The sequence below is a fragment of the Vulpes vulpes genome, chromosome 7, assembly GCF_048418805.1.
Source record: "Vulpes vulpes isolate BD-2025 chromosome 7, VulVul3, whole genome shotgun sequence".
NCBI lineage: Eukaryota > Metazoa > Chordata > Mammalia > Carnivora > Canidae > Vulpes > Vulpes vulpes.
In genome coordinates this window covers 39,832,154-39,850,874 of record NC_132786.1, presented here as the reverse complement: position 1 = coordinate 39,850,874, position 18,721 = coordinate 39,832,154, and the positions used below count along the sequence as shown (strand labels likewise).

The 18,721-nt window shown below is 34.4% G+C and overlaps 1 protein-coding gene across 1 annotated transcript in view; it reads left to right on the top strand.

Annotated features, from left to right (window-relative positions):
• ERI1 (exoribonuclease 1) overlaps positions 1-17,431 on the top strand; it is a 28,524-nt gene extending 11,093 nt beyond the window's left edge. Inside the window, exons 4-7 of the mRNA XM_025993531.2 lie at positions 2,464-2,547; positions 3,825-3,934; positions 5,951-6,065; positions 14,313-17,431. Coding sequence (XP_025849316.1) covers positions 2,464-2,547; positions 3,825-3,934; positions 5,951-6,065; positions 14,313-14,555 — 552 coding nt within the window. The 3' untranslated portion in view covers positions 14,556-17,431. The remainder of the gene's footprint in view (positions 1-2,463; positions 2,548-3,824; positions 3,935-5,950; positions 6,066-14,312) is intronic.
• The last annotated feature ends 1,290 nt before the right edge of the window (positions 17,432-18,721 follow it).

The window sequence follows — 18,721 nt, the reverse complement described above, 5'->3', positions numbered from 1 at the left end:
CCTCATTCTCTTGATTTGTCTTCGACCTCATTGGGTTCCCCTTTCTAGTTTCCTTTGCTGGTTCCTCCTTCTTCGTAATTCCTAGTATTGGATGCCCCAGGATTTAATCCTAGGTCCTCTTCTCTATATAGATCCTTTCCCTTAATCTCATCTACTTCCATAGCTTTTAGAAACTGTTTGCTAATGACTTCCAAATCTATATTTCCAACCTGGACCTCCATCCCAAATCCAGGCTGCTTATTTATCATTTCTACTTGGATATTTAAATAGACCTCTTAACATGTCTCAAATGGAATTTACCCTCAACCTGTTAAATGTTCAGCCTTCTGAGTGATGGCAGCTCTGTCTTTCTAATTACTCAGTTCAGAAACCTTGGAGTCATCCTTGACTCCTGTTTCTCTCCCAACACGTATCCTGGCGAGCAGCAGCTCCTGTTTGCTCTGCCTTCTGAATACATCCAGAACCCAGCCACTTAACTGCACTGCTATGACTCTAGTCTGAACCCCAGTCATTTCTTGTCTGGATTTACTGCATTCACCATCAGACCAGTATCCGTTTCTTGTCTTCTACAGCCAATTCTCAACACAGTGGCCAGAGTGATCCTTAAATGTATATATCTTTTAAGATTTTATTTATTTATTCATGAGAGACACACAGAGAGGCAGAGACACAGGCAGAGGAAGAAGCAGGCTCTATTCAGGGAGCCCAATGTGGGACTTGATCCCAGGACCCCAGGATCATGCCCTGGGCCAAAGGCAGGGGCTAAACCGTTGAGCCACCCAGGGATCCCCTAGAGTGATCCTTATAAAATACAAGTCAAATCATTTCCCTTCTTTGCTCAAATCCCATCAGTGGCTCGCGCTTACCAATGCACCCCTTATCACCTGTTAACTTATTATGTAATTTACTTAAGCGATTGCTAAATGTTTGGTAAGGGAAGTTGCAGCATATTTTTGGAAGATTTTCTTTGAAAGTTATAAAGATATTGATACTTAAAATACTTCATTTATCTTAAATTCAATCAAGTACAATTTTTTCTTCTGCAATGTATCTGGTAAGTAAAAAGCATCTAACTTTTAAAGTTCAAACATTCTTTACTGTTCTTTAATTTTACTCTTTTACAATAGTAACCTTTATAAGTCATTGAGTTAATACACTAGTGTGAAGAAAGAATTTGTTCTTAGGAAATGAAACCTTTACTTTTCTTAATATTTGAATCTCTGTCACAAAAAATGTTCTTTGTCTTTTTCTCTGTATCTACCTGGTATTAATGATTGCTGCTTTTAGGCTTTGAGGTTGTCCTTAAGTTTTAACAACTGATGGCATGTTTTGTTTAGGGAGACAGCATTAGGCTCTAGGAAAAAGTACTTTGAGATCTGAGCTTGATGGTAACAGGACTGGCCTTACGAGTTCACAGACTTGTGATTATAAGTTGAGAAGGCAAGTGTGAAAGCTTCTTGAAGAGGTTAAAATTGCTACAAAAATATAATATTTTTATCACCCTTTAAACTACTACTTTTAACTACTTTAAACTACTACTTTTAACTACTTTAAACTACTACTAGTTCAATTTGTGACTATTCAGAATTTAGTTTAATGGAGTCAATATAAAAATAAGGAGTAGTCAAGAGTAAATGAGAATAGTAATAACTAAAGGTTGGCATTTCTTCAAGGAATTTATTATTATTTAAAAAGCTCTTAGTATATTGAAGTTGAGGTTGCATTATTAAGCTTTATGGTTTCATTTCAGATATTACAAACAAAATTATCAACATTTGATCCTCAAGAAAATACTTAATCTTTCATTTGAAGCCTTGCTTTCAGATACTTGCTTTATCTTAAAAAAAAATTTTAAAGACTTATTTATTTTAGAGTGTACGCGCAAGTGGGGAGGGTAGAGGGAGGGACTCTACAGCAGGCTTTGCACTCAGCATGGAGCACATCCTGGGGCTTAATCTCATGAAATCATGTCCTGAGCTGAAATCATAAGTCAGTCACCTAAAGACAGAGCCACCCAGGTGCCCCATCTTAAATTTTTTTTTAATTAATTAATTTATTTGAGACAGAGTGAGCGCAAGTTGAGGGAGGGCCAAAAACGAGAGAATCTCAGGCAGACTTCCCACTGAGTGGGCGGCCCCCATCAGGGCTTGATGTCATGACCTATGAGGTCACAGCCTGAGCCGAAACAAAGAGTCGGACACTTAACTGACTGAGCAACCCAGGCAGTTAAAATGTTTTAAACTATGGAACATAATTTTTAAAATTTTAAGCTATGAAACATAATTAAAATTAGAGTGCTTCGGGAGTGGAGAATTATCCTTAAATTGTTAAAATTCTAGAAAGGGTTATACCATGAGCACCTATAAAATTACAGCCTTCTGTGCCTTAATGTTTTATTATGTATCTCGTATGATGTATCTGAAGTCATAGAAAATACTTTAACTTGTTCTCCTTCCTTTGTAGGAAGATACATTCCAGCAGTATGTGAGACCAGAGCTTAACACACAACTTTCTGATTTCTGCATCAACCTAACTGGAATTACTCAGGTTCTAATTTTTTGTTTCTTTTTCTAGAATTTGAAAGAGGTTTTGAAAGTAGGGTTTATTTAGTAGTTTAACAACATTATTATTATTGTAAGCAATTAATGTACTTTTTTTAGTTGATAAATATCTTTCATATTAAAATATTAAAGTAAAAAAGCACATTTTGTACCTGGTAAAATCTTGCCCAGTCTTTCCTCTTAAGGACTTGTAGTGATGAAACTAAAGGTTTAATTTGGATCATTAGTAAAGTAAGTTTTGAAATTTATCTGTTTATAACTTGACGTGATATATAGCTTAATTTTTTTTTAGGTCTCTAATTTTTTTATTGTAGTGCAGTGTGGTTGGCTCTTTGTTCATTTATTTAGTTCCTTTTTCATTTACTCATTCACCCAACAAGTATATGAGTGCCTACTGCACTATTTGCCAGTGTGCTGGGGATACAGAGATGGTCAAATCAGTCTCCTCAGCTCACTCAATAGTTTATATTCAGGAGGACAGATAGACTAAACCAGTGGTGACACAATATGGTTAGGAAGACTGACAAGTTGTTGTTTTATTTGGGTATCATGGGCAGCTTATGACTGAGGGAATGGAAGGCTGTTCCGTGACTTCCTCAAGTTAATGAACTTGGGCTGAATCATGATAATAGGAAAGAATGGGCATTTCAGGTATGGACAGCAGAACTGTAAGTAGTCAGGGATGATTCAAGTGTGAATGGGCTAGTAAGAAAGTGGTTGAAAATAAAGCTTAAGTGGTAGATAGAGGGAGGCCACGTCATGAAGAGTCTGTGTGTCTTACCCTGAAAGCCTTGGGGAATGTTTGGAGGATTTTAAGTATGGAAGTGATGTGACAGATCAAATTAGGAAGATCAATCTGGTATGTCATCTGTTGTGGAAAGATCTGAGCTTTAAGATAGAGAGACCACGTTACAGAGCCATAGCTTTCAGCTATTTCCCTTTTCTCCATTCTGGAGAATTAGCCATTGGGTTGAGGTCTTAAAAAAAAAAAAGGAGAAACACTGGGGATGATCTTGAGTCTTAATTTTGGGAGGATTATATACTTCACTTGAAAGTGTCCCTAATGCCTGGCTATGAAGAATTTTTAATTATCTTAAAAACGAAATGTTAGGTGGATCTCAGCTAAGGAAATCATGTAGAGTTTAAAATATCGTACTGAGGCTTTCTCTTACTGTTTCTTTCCTTTCAACATTTGTATCTGGGTATTTGTAGGATTACATGTAGCTACCCTTATGTTTATAAATTTTACTTTTATATCCTCAGGATCAGGTAGACAGAGCTGATACCTTCCCTCAGGTACTAAAAAAAGTAATTGACTGGATGAAATTGAAGGAATTAGGAACAAAGTATAAATATTGCATATTGACAGATGGGTGAGTATTTAGGAGAATTATCTTTTTTATCTACTTTTTTAAGATCAAAGATGTTCATATCCATTTAACTTTTAGGATAACCACAAAAAACTGTTTTCTGATAGTACTGGGGTCTCCCACAGGAGACCATATTTTTCCTTTCAAATTTTTATTTCTGCTTAAACTTTGTGTTTTTGTTTTGTTTTGTTTTTTTGTTTTTTGTTTTTTTTCTACTTAAGCTTTGCATCCTAGAGCTCAAAAGAGGAGAGAAAAGAAGGATAATAGTCTAATTCAGGACTGGAGGACTAGAGAAAGATAAATATTAATATGTAAAACGAAAATGCCTTTACTGAAACTTTTTATCATGACACTTCCTTGCTCAAAGAAGTCCAAACTCCTCAATATGGCTCTCAAGGTTCTCTTATCTAACCCTCGCACCCCCCCCACCCCCACCTGTGTAGCCTGATGTACCTGTCATTCTTGTCCACTCTGTGCATGCTGGCTAATGAATCACATGGTATTTCCTTTCTCTGTGCACTTATTCATGCTTTCCCTCTACTAGAAGGCTCTCTTCCTTTACTACTTCTTTATTATTATTCAAAGCCCTTCTTCTGTTTTACTCCACATACTACAACTCACACTTATCTTTTTCTTTTTTTCGATGTCTTGCAGTTTTTATATATACCATTTGTGTGGCCATCTAGGTATTCTGATGTCTAAACTTTATTTATGTAAGACTTGTTTGCAGAGAGATTTAAAAATCCTTTCAGAGTAGAGACTTCTGCTACTGCTACTTGATAGTCTTCCATAATGCTTCTTACTGTAGTCTGAACTCAGAGTGTATGCTCAGAAAGCATTTGTTCAATGAAAAGCTTAGAGGGAAGATCAGAAAGATTGAAACAAGGATTATAGGCATTGTGCCAAGGCAGCTCCCATACCATAATACTATTAAGATTGAAGAAGAAAGTCCTAATCAACTTCTGTTCCAAACTATGGACAGATTGTACACTAAAGCTGAGATGTCACTTACATAAAGGGTTTAGTGACCCTTACATAGGAAAAGTAGTCACATTCTAATTGTGTTTAAAAATAGAAATTGGGGGAAATGTTGGTGGACCTCTTTAGAAATCTGTCAATTTTAAACGTGAATGAGCAGTTTCCTGCTAAAGTATATAGGTGTTTCTGTCATAACATAGTATATGTAATTCTGTAAAAACCTCACATTCTGGGACATATCTCAAACATCCAGAAATAATTTGGACAGCACGGGCAGGCAGCTCAGAATTAGTGGAAGTTGCCTCAGGATATTATAAACGTACAGAAGCAATAGCATCCTGGGGACAAGCACTCATTTTTTATTTTTTTAATATATACTTGAAAGTACTCCTGTTGGTAGTACAGTAGCTGAGTTGAGAGCTTTCTTCTTTCCTGCTGTAGGTTATAATGTGTACAGGTGTTGTATTGCCTTCTTTTCCCTAGGAAAAACCATGTATGAACCAATACAATTTCCATATTATACAATTATTATTTTCCTACTTATTTAAGTTGATTAGTGTTGTAGAAACATATGCTGTAACAGAACAAATTGTGTTCTTACCACTTTATACCAACTACTTTCATTTTTGTTCATTTGGTTTTTTGTTTTGTTTTGTTTTGTTTCAAAGCACACTCCAAAAGAACTTCCTAATACCATAAACCTGGCATTAAAAGTAAACTTAGCAGAGGTATTTCAGGATTATGAAAAAATAATTAACAAGATAGAAGTCTGCCCAAGTAATCAGAACCATGACATTGATCATGATAAGTCTAGTAAGAATTAAAAAAAACAAAAACAAAAACGGATATACTTGACTTTTACTTCTCTTTGTTATTTTTGAATTAGTATTTTGGAGCTAGTGAGGTTAATTTTCTAAGCTTGATAATATATATAAATATCAGAAAGGTGACATGTAAATAAAAATAATGACTTAATATACTACTAAGAACAGTACAGCATTTATTTTACCATTTTTCCACCCCTGTTTTTGATTTTACAAGTTCGTGGGATATGAGTAAGTTCCTGAATATTCAGTGCCGGCTAAGCAGGCTCAAATATCCTCCTTTTGCTAAAAAGTGGATCAATATTCGAAAGTCATATGGAAACTTTTACAAGGTAAAATTTCTCTATTTTATTGATTATACTGCCCTTGATGATAAATTTATTACATTTTGTATGTATGTTGTGATTTACTGGGTGCTTTTCACAGAAAAAGGCCATATACTTCAATTGTAATTTTTTATAATCCAAACATGAGGATGATCATATGAGTTTGGAAAATTGAGCTATTTTTCTTTCAATCTGTTACTATTATTTGAATAGGTTAACTGTAAATACATGATCTTCAGGAGAGGTTTGAAACTGTAGGGATATTCAGTATGTGAATTGTTTATGGAGCAAATATTCCTCACTGAATTTTATCAGTTAGTACATATACATAGTGTAAATTTTTAAGTAGCATTATAAGGTTTATGGAAAGTGGCATTCATCCACTAAGGCCCTCACTGGTACTGGTTCCTATTCTCCTGAGGCAACCAGTTTCAACTTTTTTTAGCTATTTCTTCTAATATTTACCTTCGTATTTCTAAATGATTTGTTTTCCTGTTTCTTGAACTTTTTGTTTGAGGTATCTGTGGAGTTCCTGCAATGGAAGATATAAAGATTTAGTTCTATGAAAAAGCCATCATATCTGCATGTCCTTCCTCTCTCTGTGTCTTCCTAATTAATTAGTTACATTATCTTTATAATCAAATTATTATTTACTGCTTATGTTCTTGTAGCAGTGGCGAGTATTCACAACTTCTCCCTAGATTTTACAAGTGCCTTTAGTCGTTTTCTTATCCCATTAACTCTCCATTCAAACTATAAGTCATTCTTAGTATTCAAAGCACTTAGTGGTCGGTCCATTTTCTTTTTCTTTTTTTTTTTTTTTTTTTTGTCCCCTTTTTCCTTGGAGACTACCTTCCTAGAGCCTTTAATCCTGTTCTAATCCGAACGAACTGTTTGTTCTTCAGGCTTCTTCTAAAATCATCGTAGGAGATGTGTTTCTTGCTTTTCTATCATGTGTTAGACTTTGTGTTGGCTTTCTTCCTTTACAACCTCATTTTGGTGAAGTATATCCTAAAGTAGTTTTGTGAGAAAAGATGCTTTCCCTTAACATTTTTTTGTACTTTTAACATTTTTTAAAGCTAAGAAATGTACATTCAGAAAAATGGAGTTTGTTTTAAAGTGAAATTCATATAACTTCCATTCACTTAATCCCTTTCCTTTCTCCCAGAGCCCTCCCAAATAGTCCATACTTCCATGGAAATCATTTTCTTGTTTTTCTTTATAGTTTTAATATTATGTGTGTATCTTTATACCATGTGGTTTACTTTTGCTTGTTTTTGACTATGTATAATTAGCATTGTACTGGCTATATTGTTCATTTTGCTTTTTTCCTCAACATTGTGTTTGAGATCCATTGATGTGTATATAGCTGTAGTTTATTATATTGCTGTGGAGAATTTCATTTTGTGAATATACAGGGCTTTGTTCATCTGTCCCACTTTGGCTGGCCATTTTGGAGGCTTTTAGGAACAGTGGTACTCTAAACATTTCTTGTGCATCATTTCTGGTGCCTTTCTGCGCTCATTTCTCTAGAGTATAAACCTGTGAGTAGAATTGCTGGCTCATATGATATTGCATCATTGATGTTAGGTAATGCAAAAATAATTTTCTGAGGGGGTTGTACAAATTTGCACTCTCCCCCAGAAGAGTGGGTGAATTTATAATTGCTCTAGGTCTTCATCAGCATCTGGTATTGCCAGACATTTTAAATGTTTATAAATCTGGTTGGTGTGGGATGCCACCTCATGAAGGTTCTAATTTGCATTTGCCTGATTACTCATGAGGTTGAGCTTGAGCTTATTTTTCTGTGGTTATTAGCCATTTGAATTTGTTTTGTGTAGTCCCTGTTTAAATCTTCCCATTTAAAAAAATTGAGTGGTCTGTCCTTTTGTAATTGTAGATTACAATTTGTGATTATTTATACATATTGTGATTATTTATACATATTTATTATGGATACTAGTCCTTTGATTATATTTGGTAAAATTTTTTTCCTTTTCTGTGAATTTATCTTTTCACTCATTTTGCGAATTCTCAAAAAAACTTTTGTTATGGAAAATTACAAATATATACAAAAGTTGACAGGTGTAATGAATCCTCTTGACCCAGTTTTAAGAGGTATAATCTCATGGCTAGCCTTGTTTCATCTGTATCTCCACCCACTTTCCCTTTTTTTTTTTTAAATTTTAAGACAGTATATATTTTTTATTATTATTTTCTTTCCCTACTCTTTTGAAGCAGATGTCAAATATTACTTCATTTGATCTGTAAACATTTCGTTAGTAACCCCCCAAAATAAGGAATAGTTTTAAAAAACATAACCATCATACCACTATCACACTTAGAAAAAAATCAACAGTGATTCCTTAATGTCAAAAAGTCAGAGTTTTCGGGATCCCTGGGTGGCACAGCGGTTTGGCGCCTGCCTTTGGCCCAGGGCGCAATCCTGGAGACCCGGGATCGAATCCCACGTCGGGCTCCCGGTGCATGGAGCCTGCTTCTCCCTCTGCCTATGTCTCTGCCTCTCTCTCTCTCTCTCTCTCTCTCTCTCTCTCTCTCTCTGTGTGTGTGACTATCATAAATAAATATTTAAAAAATTAAAATAAAATAAAAGTCAGAGTTTTCTTTTTAAATTTAATTAATTTTTAAAATTGAAGTATAATTGACATCAGTGTTACTAGTTTCAGGAATAGTGGACAGGTCTGTATGTTACACCATGCTCACCACTATATGTGTTACCAACCACTAGCATACAGTGTTACTACAGTATTATTGACTATTGCTGTCCTGTACTTTTCATTCCTGTAACTTATTTTATAACTGAGAGTTTGTACCTCTTATTCCCCTTCACCTTATCTTTTTTTTCTCGTACCTTTTGTGTTTTGAATCAGGATCAGAATAAGGCCCACACGTTTCTAGTTGGTTGACATATCTCTTTTAAGTTTGTTTTTTGTTTTGGTTTTTTTAAGATTTTATTTATTTATTCATGAGAGACACACAGAAAGGCAGAGACATAGGCAGAGGGAGAAGCAGGGCTCCCTGTGAGAACCCTGATGCGAGACTTGATCCCAGAACCCCGAGATCACTCCCTGAGCCAAAGTCAGACAGATGCTCAACCACTGAGCCACCCAGGTGCTCCTTTCTCAGATTTTTAATTTCTAAATTCCTTTTCCACCTCCTTTTTCTCTCTAGTGATTTATTGTTACTATTTTTATTAAGAAATGAAGTCATTTATCTGGTAGGTTTTCATACTGTCTACATTTTGCTAATTGTGTCTTGTGATATTAATTCAGATACGCCTCTGTTCTCTGTGTTTCATGTAAATTTGTAGGGGCGCAGTCGTCTTTAGGTTTGCTTTTTTAAAAAATTTTTAATTTTTTTGCTATACGTCCCAGGTGACAATGAATCCTTACATTAGGATGTCTTTCTCAAACCTTTAACTTTATCCTAAGGATAATTATTTATGATTAATAAAGCCATAAAGTAATTTTCACACTGCATAAAAATATCCACAGCTCACAGTACATTACAGTATTAAGAAACTTGTAGATACGGTAAGGCAATAATGTTGCCAACACTCTTGAGTAGAGAATGGTATTTTTTTGTGGATCTATTGATGTTGACCCAATTTATTAGGCTGCTCTTTTCTGTGTGGTTTTCCCCTGTTCATAATAGTTAACAATAATGCCAATTAGTGGAAGTTGAGGAAGCTTAACATTTTTCTTTTTAAAATGTTTCCTTCTTTTGTTTTGTTTTGTTTTTCTTATTCAAGGACACCTAAAAGTCTTATCACAAATTTTTACTATATAGGATGCTAACAATGTATAGTCTTTGGTATGTACAAAGTATTCTTTTCTCCTTTTTAAAACTAAAAATGATTTTTTACCCAGCCTTTCTTGGGAATGGAGATGATCATGACATTTGAAATTAGGGGTGCCTAGATAGCTCAGTCAGTAAAGCATCTACTTTTGGCTTAGGTCATGATTTCAGAGTCCAGGGTTTAAGCCTCGAGTAAGGCTCCCTGCTCAGTGGGGAGCCTGCTTCTCCCTCTCTCTCTGCTTCTCCCCTCCTGCTTGTGCTCTCCCTCTCTCTCTCAAATAAAATCTTTTAAAAAATTAATCTCTTTTTCATAATTTTAAGAGATTTATAAGGCAAGCATAATACTTTTCTGTTTAATAGCTGGTTTGAACTTAAAGTAGGTTTGAGTTTTCTATAAGTAGGCTAAAGCAATATGAATAAAGATACAGGTTACAGAGATAATTTTAGACAAGATTTTAGAAAATAAACGTACGTGTGGCATGATCATACTCAAATGTAGGTTTAGCATTTACAAAATTATACAAACATGTTTTTTATTTCCTTTGTAGTTCTGTGTGTGCATTAAAATGTCATTTTTGAAGTAAAAGTAAAGCATAAACTATATTTTGAGAAGGCAGAAGCTGTTTGTTTTTGTTTTCCTGTACAAATACTCACTTCTGGGTTGGATTTGAGATAAGCTCACACAGATTTTGTTTTCCACTGAAATTAGACAACTTCTGCCCTTATTCTTTATATTGTTAAATAAGTAGATGCTTACTTACACATATAAAAGGTTGAAAGCTGCAGCAAAATGTTCATTGCTTTTCTATGAATGACTGGACCCTGTTCTTATGCAGAAATCCACAGCTATTCTAAAGGCAGATCAGTAAATCTCTCTAGTGTATGATCGGACTGTTACCGTTACTGGCTTATTTCACTTACCAGCATCTTCAGGATTCATACATGTTGTAGCATATGTAAGAATTTCCTTCCTTTGTAAAAGGCGAAATAATAATTCCATTGTTTTAGAAGTTCCTTCTTTTTGAAGGCTGAATAATATTTCATTGTATTTATATATCACATTTTGTTTATCCATTTATCTATTGATGGACACTTGGATTGCTTCCACCTTATGGCTGTTGTGAATAATGCTACAGTGAATGTAGATGTACAAATAACTGAGTCCCTGCTTTCATTTCTATGGGTATATACCCAAAGGTAGAATTGGATCATATGGTAATTCTGTGTTTAATTTTTTGAGGAAATTCCATGGCACAGTGGCTGGACCTTTTACATTCGCCCAGCCAACACACAAGGCTTCCAGTTTCTCTGCATCCTTGCCAACACTTATTTTTCATTTCCTTTTTTCTTTTCTTTTCTTTTCTTTTTCTTTTTCTTTTTCTTTTTTTTTCTTTTTCTTTTTCCTTTTCCTTTTTCTTTTTTTTTTTTAATAATGGCCATCTAATGAGTGTGAAGCAGTATCTCATTGTGATTTTGATTTGTATTTCCAGAATGATGAGTGATGTTAAGCAGCTTTTTGTGTGCTTACTGGCCAGTTGTATGCCTTTGGAGATAGGTTTATTCAAGTCCTTTGTCTATTTTGAAATCAAGTAGTTTGTCTTTTGTATTGTTAAGTTTTAGGAATTCTTTATATATACTGGTTATTAGTCCTTTTTCACTCCATGATTTCCAAATACTTTCTTCCATTCTATGGGCTTTTTCTTTTGATAGTATGCCCTTTGATATACAAAAGTTGTAAATTTTTATGAAGTCTATTTTTTCTAGGTTTTCTTTTATTTCCTCTGCTATTGGTGTTGTATCCAAGAAACCATTGCCAAATCCAATGTCATGACACTTCTCCCTTTGGTTTTCTTGTAAGAATTTTATACTTTTGACTCTTAGGCTTAGGTCTTTAATCCATTTTGAGTTAATGTTTTATTAGTGATTGCATTGTATTTAAATCAAGTTGGGTATTACTGATAGCTGAATAATATTAAATCTTTCAATTTATGAACACAGATGTCTTCCCATTTATTTGTATTGTCTTTAATTTCTTTGAGCAACATTTTGTAGTTTTTTATTTACAAGTCTTTCACCTCTTTGGTTAATTTTTTTTTTCTATTGAAATGGAATTGTTTTCTTAATTTCCTCTCTGGATTCTTCATTGTTAATGTATAGAGATGCACCTGATTTTTGTGTGCTGATTTTGTGTCCTGTGACTTTGCTGTCTTTGCTTATTAGTTCTGATAGTTTTTTGGTGGAATCATCAGGATTTTCTACATATAAGTTCATGACACCTGCAAAGATCACTTTACTTCTTCCTTTCCAATTCAGATCCCTTTTATTTCTTTTTCATACTTGTTCTGATTAGAATTTCTGATACTCTTTTGAATGGAGGTGGTGAAAGTGAGCATCCCTATCTTGTTCCTGATGTTAGAGGGAAAGATTTCAGTCTTCTCACCATTGAATATGATGATGTTCACTCTAAATTTTTTATATATGGACTTTCTATTTTGAGGTAGTTTTCTTCTGTTGCTAGTTTGTTGAGTATTTTTTATCATGAATGGGTATTTAATTTTGTCAGATGCTTTTTCTGCATCAATTCAGGTGATCGTGTGTTTTTTCCCTTCATTCTGTTAATGTGGTTTGTTATATTGATTGTTTTTTTGTATGTTGAACCATCCTTGCTTTCCAAGAATAAATCTCTCTTGGTCATGGTGTGTAATCCATTTAATATGCTGCTGAATTTGGTTCACTACTATTGTTGAGGATTTTTGCATCAATATTTATAAGGGGGATAGAGGCTCCTGGGTGGCTTAGTGGTTGAGCATCTGCCTTTAGCTCAGGGTGTGATTCCGTGGTGCGAGGATGAGTCCCACGTTGGGCTCCCTGCAAGGAGCCTGCTTCTCCCTCTGCCTGTGTCTCTGCATATGTCTCTGACTGTGTCTCTGCCTCTCGCTGTGTGTATCTCATGGATAAATAAATAAAATTTTAAAAAATATATTGATAAGGGATAATAATGGTCTGTAGTTTTCTTATAGTGTCTTTGGCCTTGATATGGGGATAATACTGACTTTGTCAAATGATTTACGAAGTGTTCCTTCCTCTTCAATTTTTTGCAAGAGTTTGGTGTTGCGACTTATTTAAATGTTTTGTAGAATTCACTGGTGAAACCATCTAGTCCTGGGCCTCTCTTTGTTGGGAGGTTTTTGATTACCAGTTGAGTCCTCCTTACTGTAGATCTGTTCAGATTTTCTGTTTTCTTCATGATTCAGTCTTGGTAGATTTTGTGTATCAAGAAATAGTCCATTTCACTTAAGTAGTTCATTTTGGAAGTTATTTTTGGAAGTTTTTTTCTAGGTGATATTTAGTGAAAGGACCAGAATGCATTACAGTATTACAGTTTTAGGATAATTATTGATGTTTATCATGGTGCTTTTATATCATTTGATTTGTGATTCTCCCAATAACCTAATGAGTAAGCAGTATGACTATTAGTTTTATTTTACAGAAAAAGTAGCTGAGGCCCCAAGATGTATAGTTGACATAGCTATACAAACTATAGAATATAAAAGTTAACATATACAGAAGATAAAATAGTGGTCTCAAAAGTGGAGGGGCATATTGAAGTTCGGGGAGTGAGATTTTTACATTTATCAAATTGGAGCAGGTATTTAAATTGGTTGAAAAGTACCATATGATAATTTCTTTTCATTCTTGAACTTCATTATCTTTAGTCATAGAAAGGTTACTTGTGTGTGTGTGTGTGTATCTAAGAATCCTGTCAAGTAAAATAATATATTGTAGTAAAGGGACGCCTGGGTGGCTCAGCGGTTGAGCATCTGCCTTGTGCTCAGACCATGATCCTCTGGGTCCTGGGATTGAGTCCCACATCAAGCAGGGAGCCTGCTCCTCCCTCTGCTTATGTCTCTGCCTCTCTCTGTGTCTCTTGTGAATAAATAAATCTTTTTTAAAAAAACATTAGAGTAAAATACCATGGAAAAGAATATTTGGGTTAAAATGGCAGAGCTTTGGGCACCTGGGTTCAGGTGGTTAAGTGTCTGACTCTTGATCTTTGCTCAGGTCTTGATCTCAGGGTTATAAGTTCAAGCCCTTTGTTGGAATCCATGCTGGATGTTGAGCATATACTTACAAAAAATGGTAGAGCTTCTGCTATAAATCCAGAACAGTATATTTCCTTTCATAAATGATTGTCACATTATAAAACTACAAACTCTTTAGATGTCTTGATGATTCTACCTATTTGTATTTTCATCTATAACTTAAGTTTTTTTTTAAAGCTCTGAGGGTTTGAGTTATTTATTTGCTTCATTTAACTAAGAGTATCTGCCCTTTGCTTAACTTTAGCTATTACCATTAATTTTCATTTTCTTATTTTTCACAGTGACTTAATAGAATACGAAAGAATTATTTACCAAGCTGTTTATTTTTCAGGTTCCTAGAAGCCAAACCAAATTGACAATAATGCTTGAAAAGCTAGGAATGGATTATGATGGGCGGCCTCACAGTGGACTTGACGACTCTAAGAACATTGCCCGAATAGCAGTTCGAATGCTTCAAGACGGATGTGAACTCCGAATTAATGAGAAAATGCATGCAGGACAGCTAATGAGTGTGTCTTCTTCATTACCAATAGAGGGCACTCCAGCTCCACAAATGCCACATTCTAGAAAATGACAGCATTTTTGCCCTTTGCCCATGGATCATTCACTCTAACTGGAGTTGCTACAAAGAGGTAGCAGATGAATACTTACTGAATTAGTCCTGCGGTGCAAAACTTTAAGCACCTTAAACATTTACAGTCTTACTGCAGTTAACAGTTCTTTATATAAATGTGTGTGAACAGATCTGTGGGGAGGGCATATTGAATTTTTTGTCACCAGCACTTTTGATATGAGCAGTATTTGTTACACAGTAACAGTTCCTGCTTAGAATTGAATTTTATAATTTAAGGTGTCCAAAACGTATCCCTTTTGGTTTTAAAATGTAAAGGCTTATTGGCCTTCCCCCCCCCCAATTGATGTTAAAACATATAATGTATTTCTACATTAACATCATTAGATCAAGTCATTTCTTACAGTGCAGGAAAGGCCTTATCTAGCCTTTGGGTTTTAAGAATATCATAGTCCTTTTGATTTTTGAATTCTGTATGTGAAGTTCAGCTGTGCATGGTGAATTTCATAAAGTACTTGGTACACATATCTGCTTATATTTCTTTTCAATTTATAGTTGGAAGACTTGTGGTGGCTTATAGGGTCTTGTTAAAAATTCAGTTACTGGTGAGGTTAATGGAAAGTCAGAAGAAAATACCACTTAAAGGAATATAAGCGCTGTAGCTCAAACTTTATAACACATAAACATATCAGTGGGGGGTTTTTTTGACTTCTTTTTTTGATTCCCCTCCATCTTTTGACATTTATCTGCTCTAATTCTTAAATCTAAGAGACCATGCTTTGAAATAGACTAAAAATAAGGGTCACCATTTAATTTTGTATTTGTTTTCAACATTACAAGTAAGATTAATAAAGTCAAATAATGCTTTTTTAACATATCATGTGTTTATTATAAGTTGATGTAGGAGTGACCACTAAATATTGAATAATTCTTAACTAATTCTAAAATCGTGTGTTTATGGAGTTGAAAAAGCAAGCAAAACTCTTATTTAGAAGCTAAAAATATTTTCTCAGTTGAATTTCCCCAGATACCTTTCATGGAACAATTTGCTTTTTTTCTTTTACTTTCTATTAGTAGTTGTGATGCTGCTTTATTTTATTGATTTATATATTAATTAAATGAATTTAAAGAGGCTTCTAACCCTGCATAGAAAAAAGGCCTTTTTCCTCGTCTGAGAATTCTCTCCACAGTGCTGTAGAAAGAATGAATTTCTGCCTTTGAGTGGTAGCTGTAGAATAAGAATAAAGAATAAAAAGTGGGTAACAGAAGGCACAGGGGAATGTGATACCCTTAGACAAACTGATGTAATAAAACAGGGAAATCTAGATGTGTTACGTTTATGTAGTAAACTTTGGTAGTGAAATGGATATATGCTGAAATTTTTGTGAATCCCAAATAGCACCATGTAATATACCATAAAGTATTACTGAAAGTTTCAAAGGATTTCCTTCAAATCCTTACTGAGTTACTGGACCAGGGCAGAGTAGTAGAGAACAACAAATCATTGTTGAGATGTGGAAGCCAGGAGGTCCACTGGCATATTTTTTAGGTGATTTTTTTCCACATGGCCACCTTACCTTAGAATTCAAATTTATGGCATAGCAAAATCATAATTATCTGTTGCCAGCTTCTGTAGTTGCTCATGAGCAACTGAAATTGCAATTGGGAAATCTGAGAATGGCAAAGAAATATTACATCACCCTATTGTTTTGTTTGTTTTTAAGTCTGACTTCTGATTTCTCTGCCAGTTTTTCTTTTTTGTGAAGTAACCTAAGTACTGAAAAACTATTGTATTTCTTTTTAAGACTTTAGCATTATAAGCTGTCAGTATCCTTTTGACTCAGATATTTTATTTGGTGATGCTTTATTCTCATTTTTTAAAATTATTGAGGAGTATTTGACAAATGTAAGTGTATATATTTAAAATGTAAATGTGATGATTTGATATACATTGTGGAGTCATTACCACAATCACATCACCTCATATAGTTAACTGTTTTTTGGTGGTGGCGAGAATGCTTAAGGTCTACTTTCAGCAGCTTTGAAGTATACGGTACCATGTTATTGACCATAATCAGCACTGCTATACAGCAGATCCTCAGAGCTTACTCTTTATAACTGAAAGTTTGTACTCTTGGATCTACATTACCCTCTCTCTTCCATCCCCAGCCCTTGGCAGCCATCATTCGGTTATATTTCTATGATACTAGCTTTTTTTTTTTTTTAATTCTACATATAAATGATACCATGCAGTATATTTTGTCCATCGGGCTTAATTTCACTTAGCTCTCCAGGCTCATCCACACTGTTGCAAATGATAGTATTTCCTTTTTCTTTATGGCTGAATAATAATCCATTGTATATGTACCATTCATTTCAAGATTTTTTTTTTTTTTTAGTTCTCTTGATTTCTTTTTTGATCCGTTGGCTCCTCAGAAGTGTTTTGTTTAATTTCTACATACTTACAAACTTTTCCAGCTCTCCTATCATTGATTTGTAATTTCATACCATTGTGGTCAGAAAGATAGTTGATTATGATTTCAGTCTTCCTGTATTTGTTGAGACTTATTTTGTGTCTTAACATATGATCTATCCTGGAGAGTATTTTGTGTGTGCTTGAGAAGAACGTGTATTCTGCTGCTATTGGTTAAAATGTTCTGTATATGTCTGTTAGGTCCATTTGGTCTAAATTATCACTCAACTCTGTTATTTTCTCACTGATTTTCTGTCCAGATGATCTCTCCATTGTTAAAAGTAAGATATTGAAATCCTCTGCCATTACTGCATTACTATTTATTTTTGCTTTCAGATTTATTCATAATTGTTTAATATTTAGGTGTTCAATATTGGGTACATAAATAATTGTTATAGCCTCTTGATGAATTGGCCCTCATTATTGTTATATAATAACCTTCTTTGTTTATTGTTACAGCTTTTGAGTTAAAGTGAGTTTCGTCCCATATAACTACTTTTGTTTCCATTGGCATGGAGTATCTTTTTCTATCCTTTTACTTTTAGCTTATGAGTGCCCTGAAAGCTTAAGTTAGCATCTTATTGGCAACATATAGTTAGGTCTTGTGTTTATATCCATTTAGCCAATCTGTGTCTTTTAATTGGAGAATTTAAACCATTTACCTTTAGGTTAATTATTAATAGGTAAGGACTTACTATCTTCATTTTGTTAATTGATTTCTGATTGTTTTTCAGTTCCTTTTTTCCTTACTTCCTGTCTTTGTGAGTTGATTATTTTTGTAGTACTATGCTTTCTTTTTATCATTTGTATATTTATTAGCGGCTTTTGCTTTGTGATTACCATGAGGCTTTCATAGTACATCTCAGTTACCATAGTCTTGTGTAAGTAAGCAAGCTGACAGCAGCTGAACTTCAAAGGTTAAGCATTTCTTTAGCTTTTCTTATAAGGCAGGTCAAATGGTGATAGATTCCCTCAGTTTTTGTTTGTCTGGAAAAGTCTGTATCTCTCCTTCATTTTTGAAGGACAGCTTTGCTAGGTAAATATTCTTGGTTGACAGTTGACAGCTTTTTCTTTGAGTACTTAGAAATATATCATCCTACACTCTTCTGGCCTCTAAGGTTTCTGCTAAGAAATCTGCTGATAGCTGTATCAGGCTTCTTTTCTTTTGCTGCTTTCAAAATTCTTTTTCTTTGGTTTTTGAGATTTTTTTTATTATAATGTGTCTCAGTAAAGAGTTCTTTGGGTTGACTGTATTTGGGAATCTATGAGTTTCATTTACCTGGGTGATCATATCTCCCCAGATTTGGGAGGTTTTTAGGCATTATTCTTTAAGTTTTCTATCCCTTTCTTTTTTTTTCTCCTTCTGAGACTCCTATAAAGCAAATATTGTTTCAGTTGATGTCCATAGTACAAATAGGCTTTCTTTACTCTTTTTAAAAAATATTTAAAAAATATTTATATGAATGATAGTTTTCTTAAGGATTTATTTATTTGAGAGAGAGTACAAATTGGGAGAAACAGAGGGAGAGAGAGAATCTTAACCAGAGTCCCCACTGAGCATGAAACCCAAGGCAGGGCTTGGTCCGAGGACCCTGGGATTATGACCTGAACCAAAATCAAGAGTTTGCTGCTTAACCCAATGAGCCACACAGGCACCCCTGTGAATGATACTTTTTAAAGGGAAGGCGCACCATTG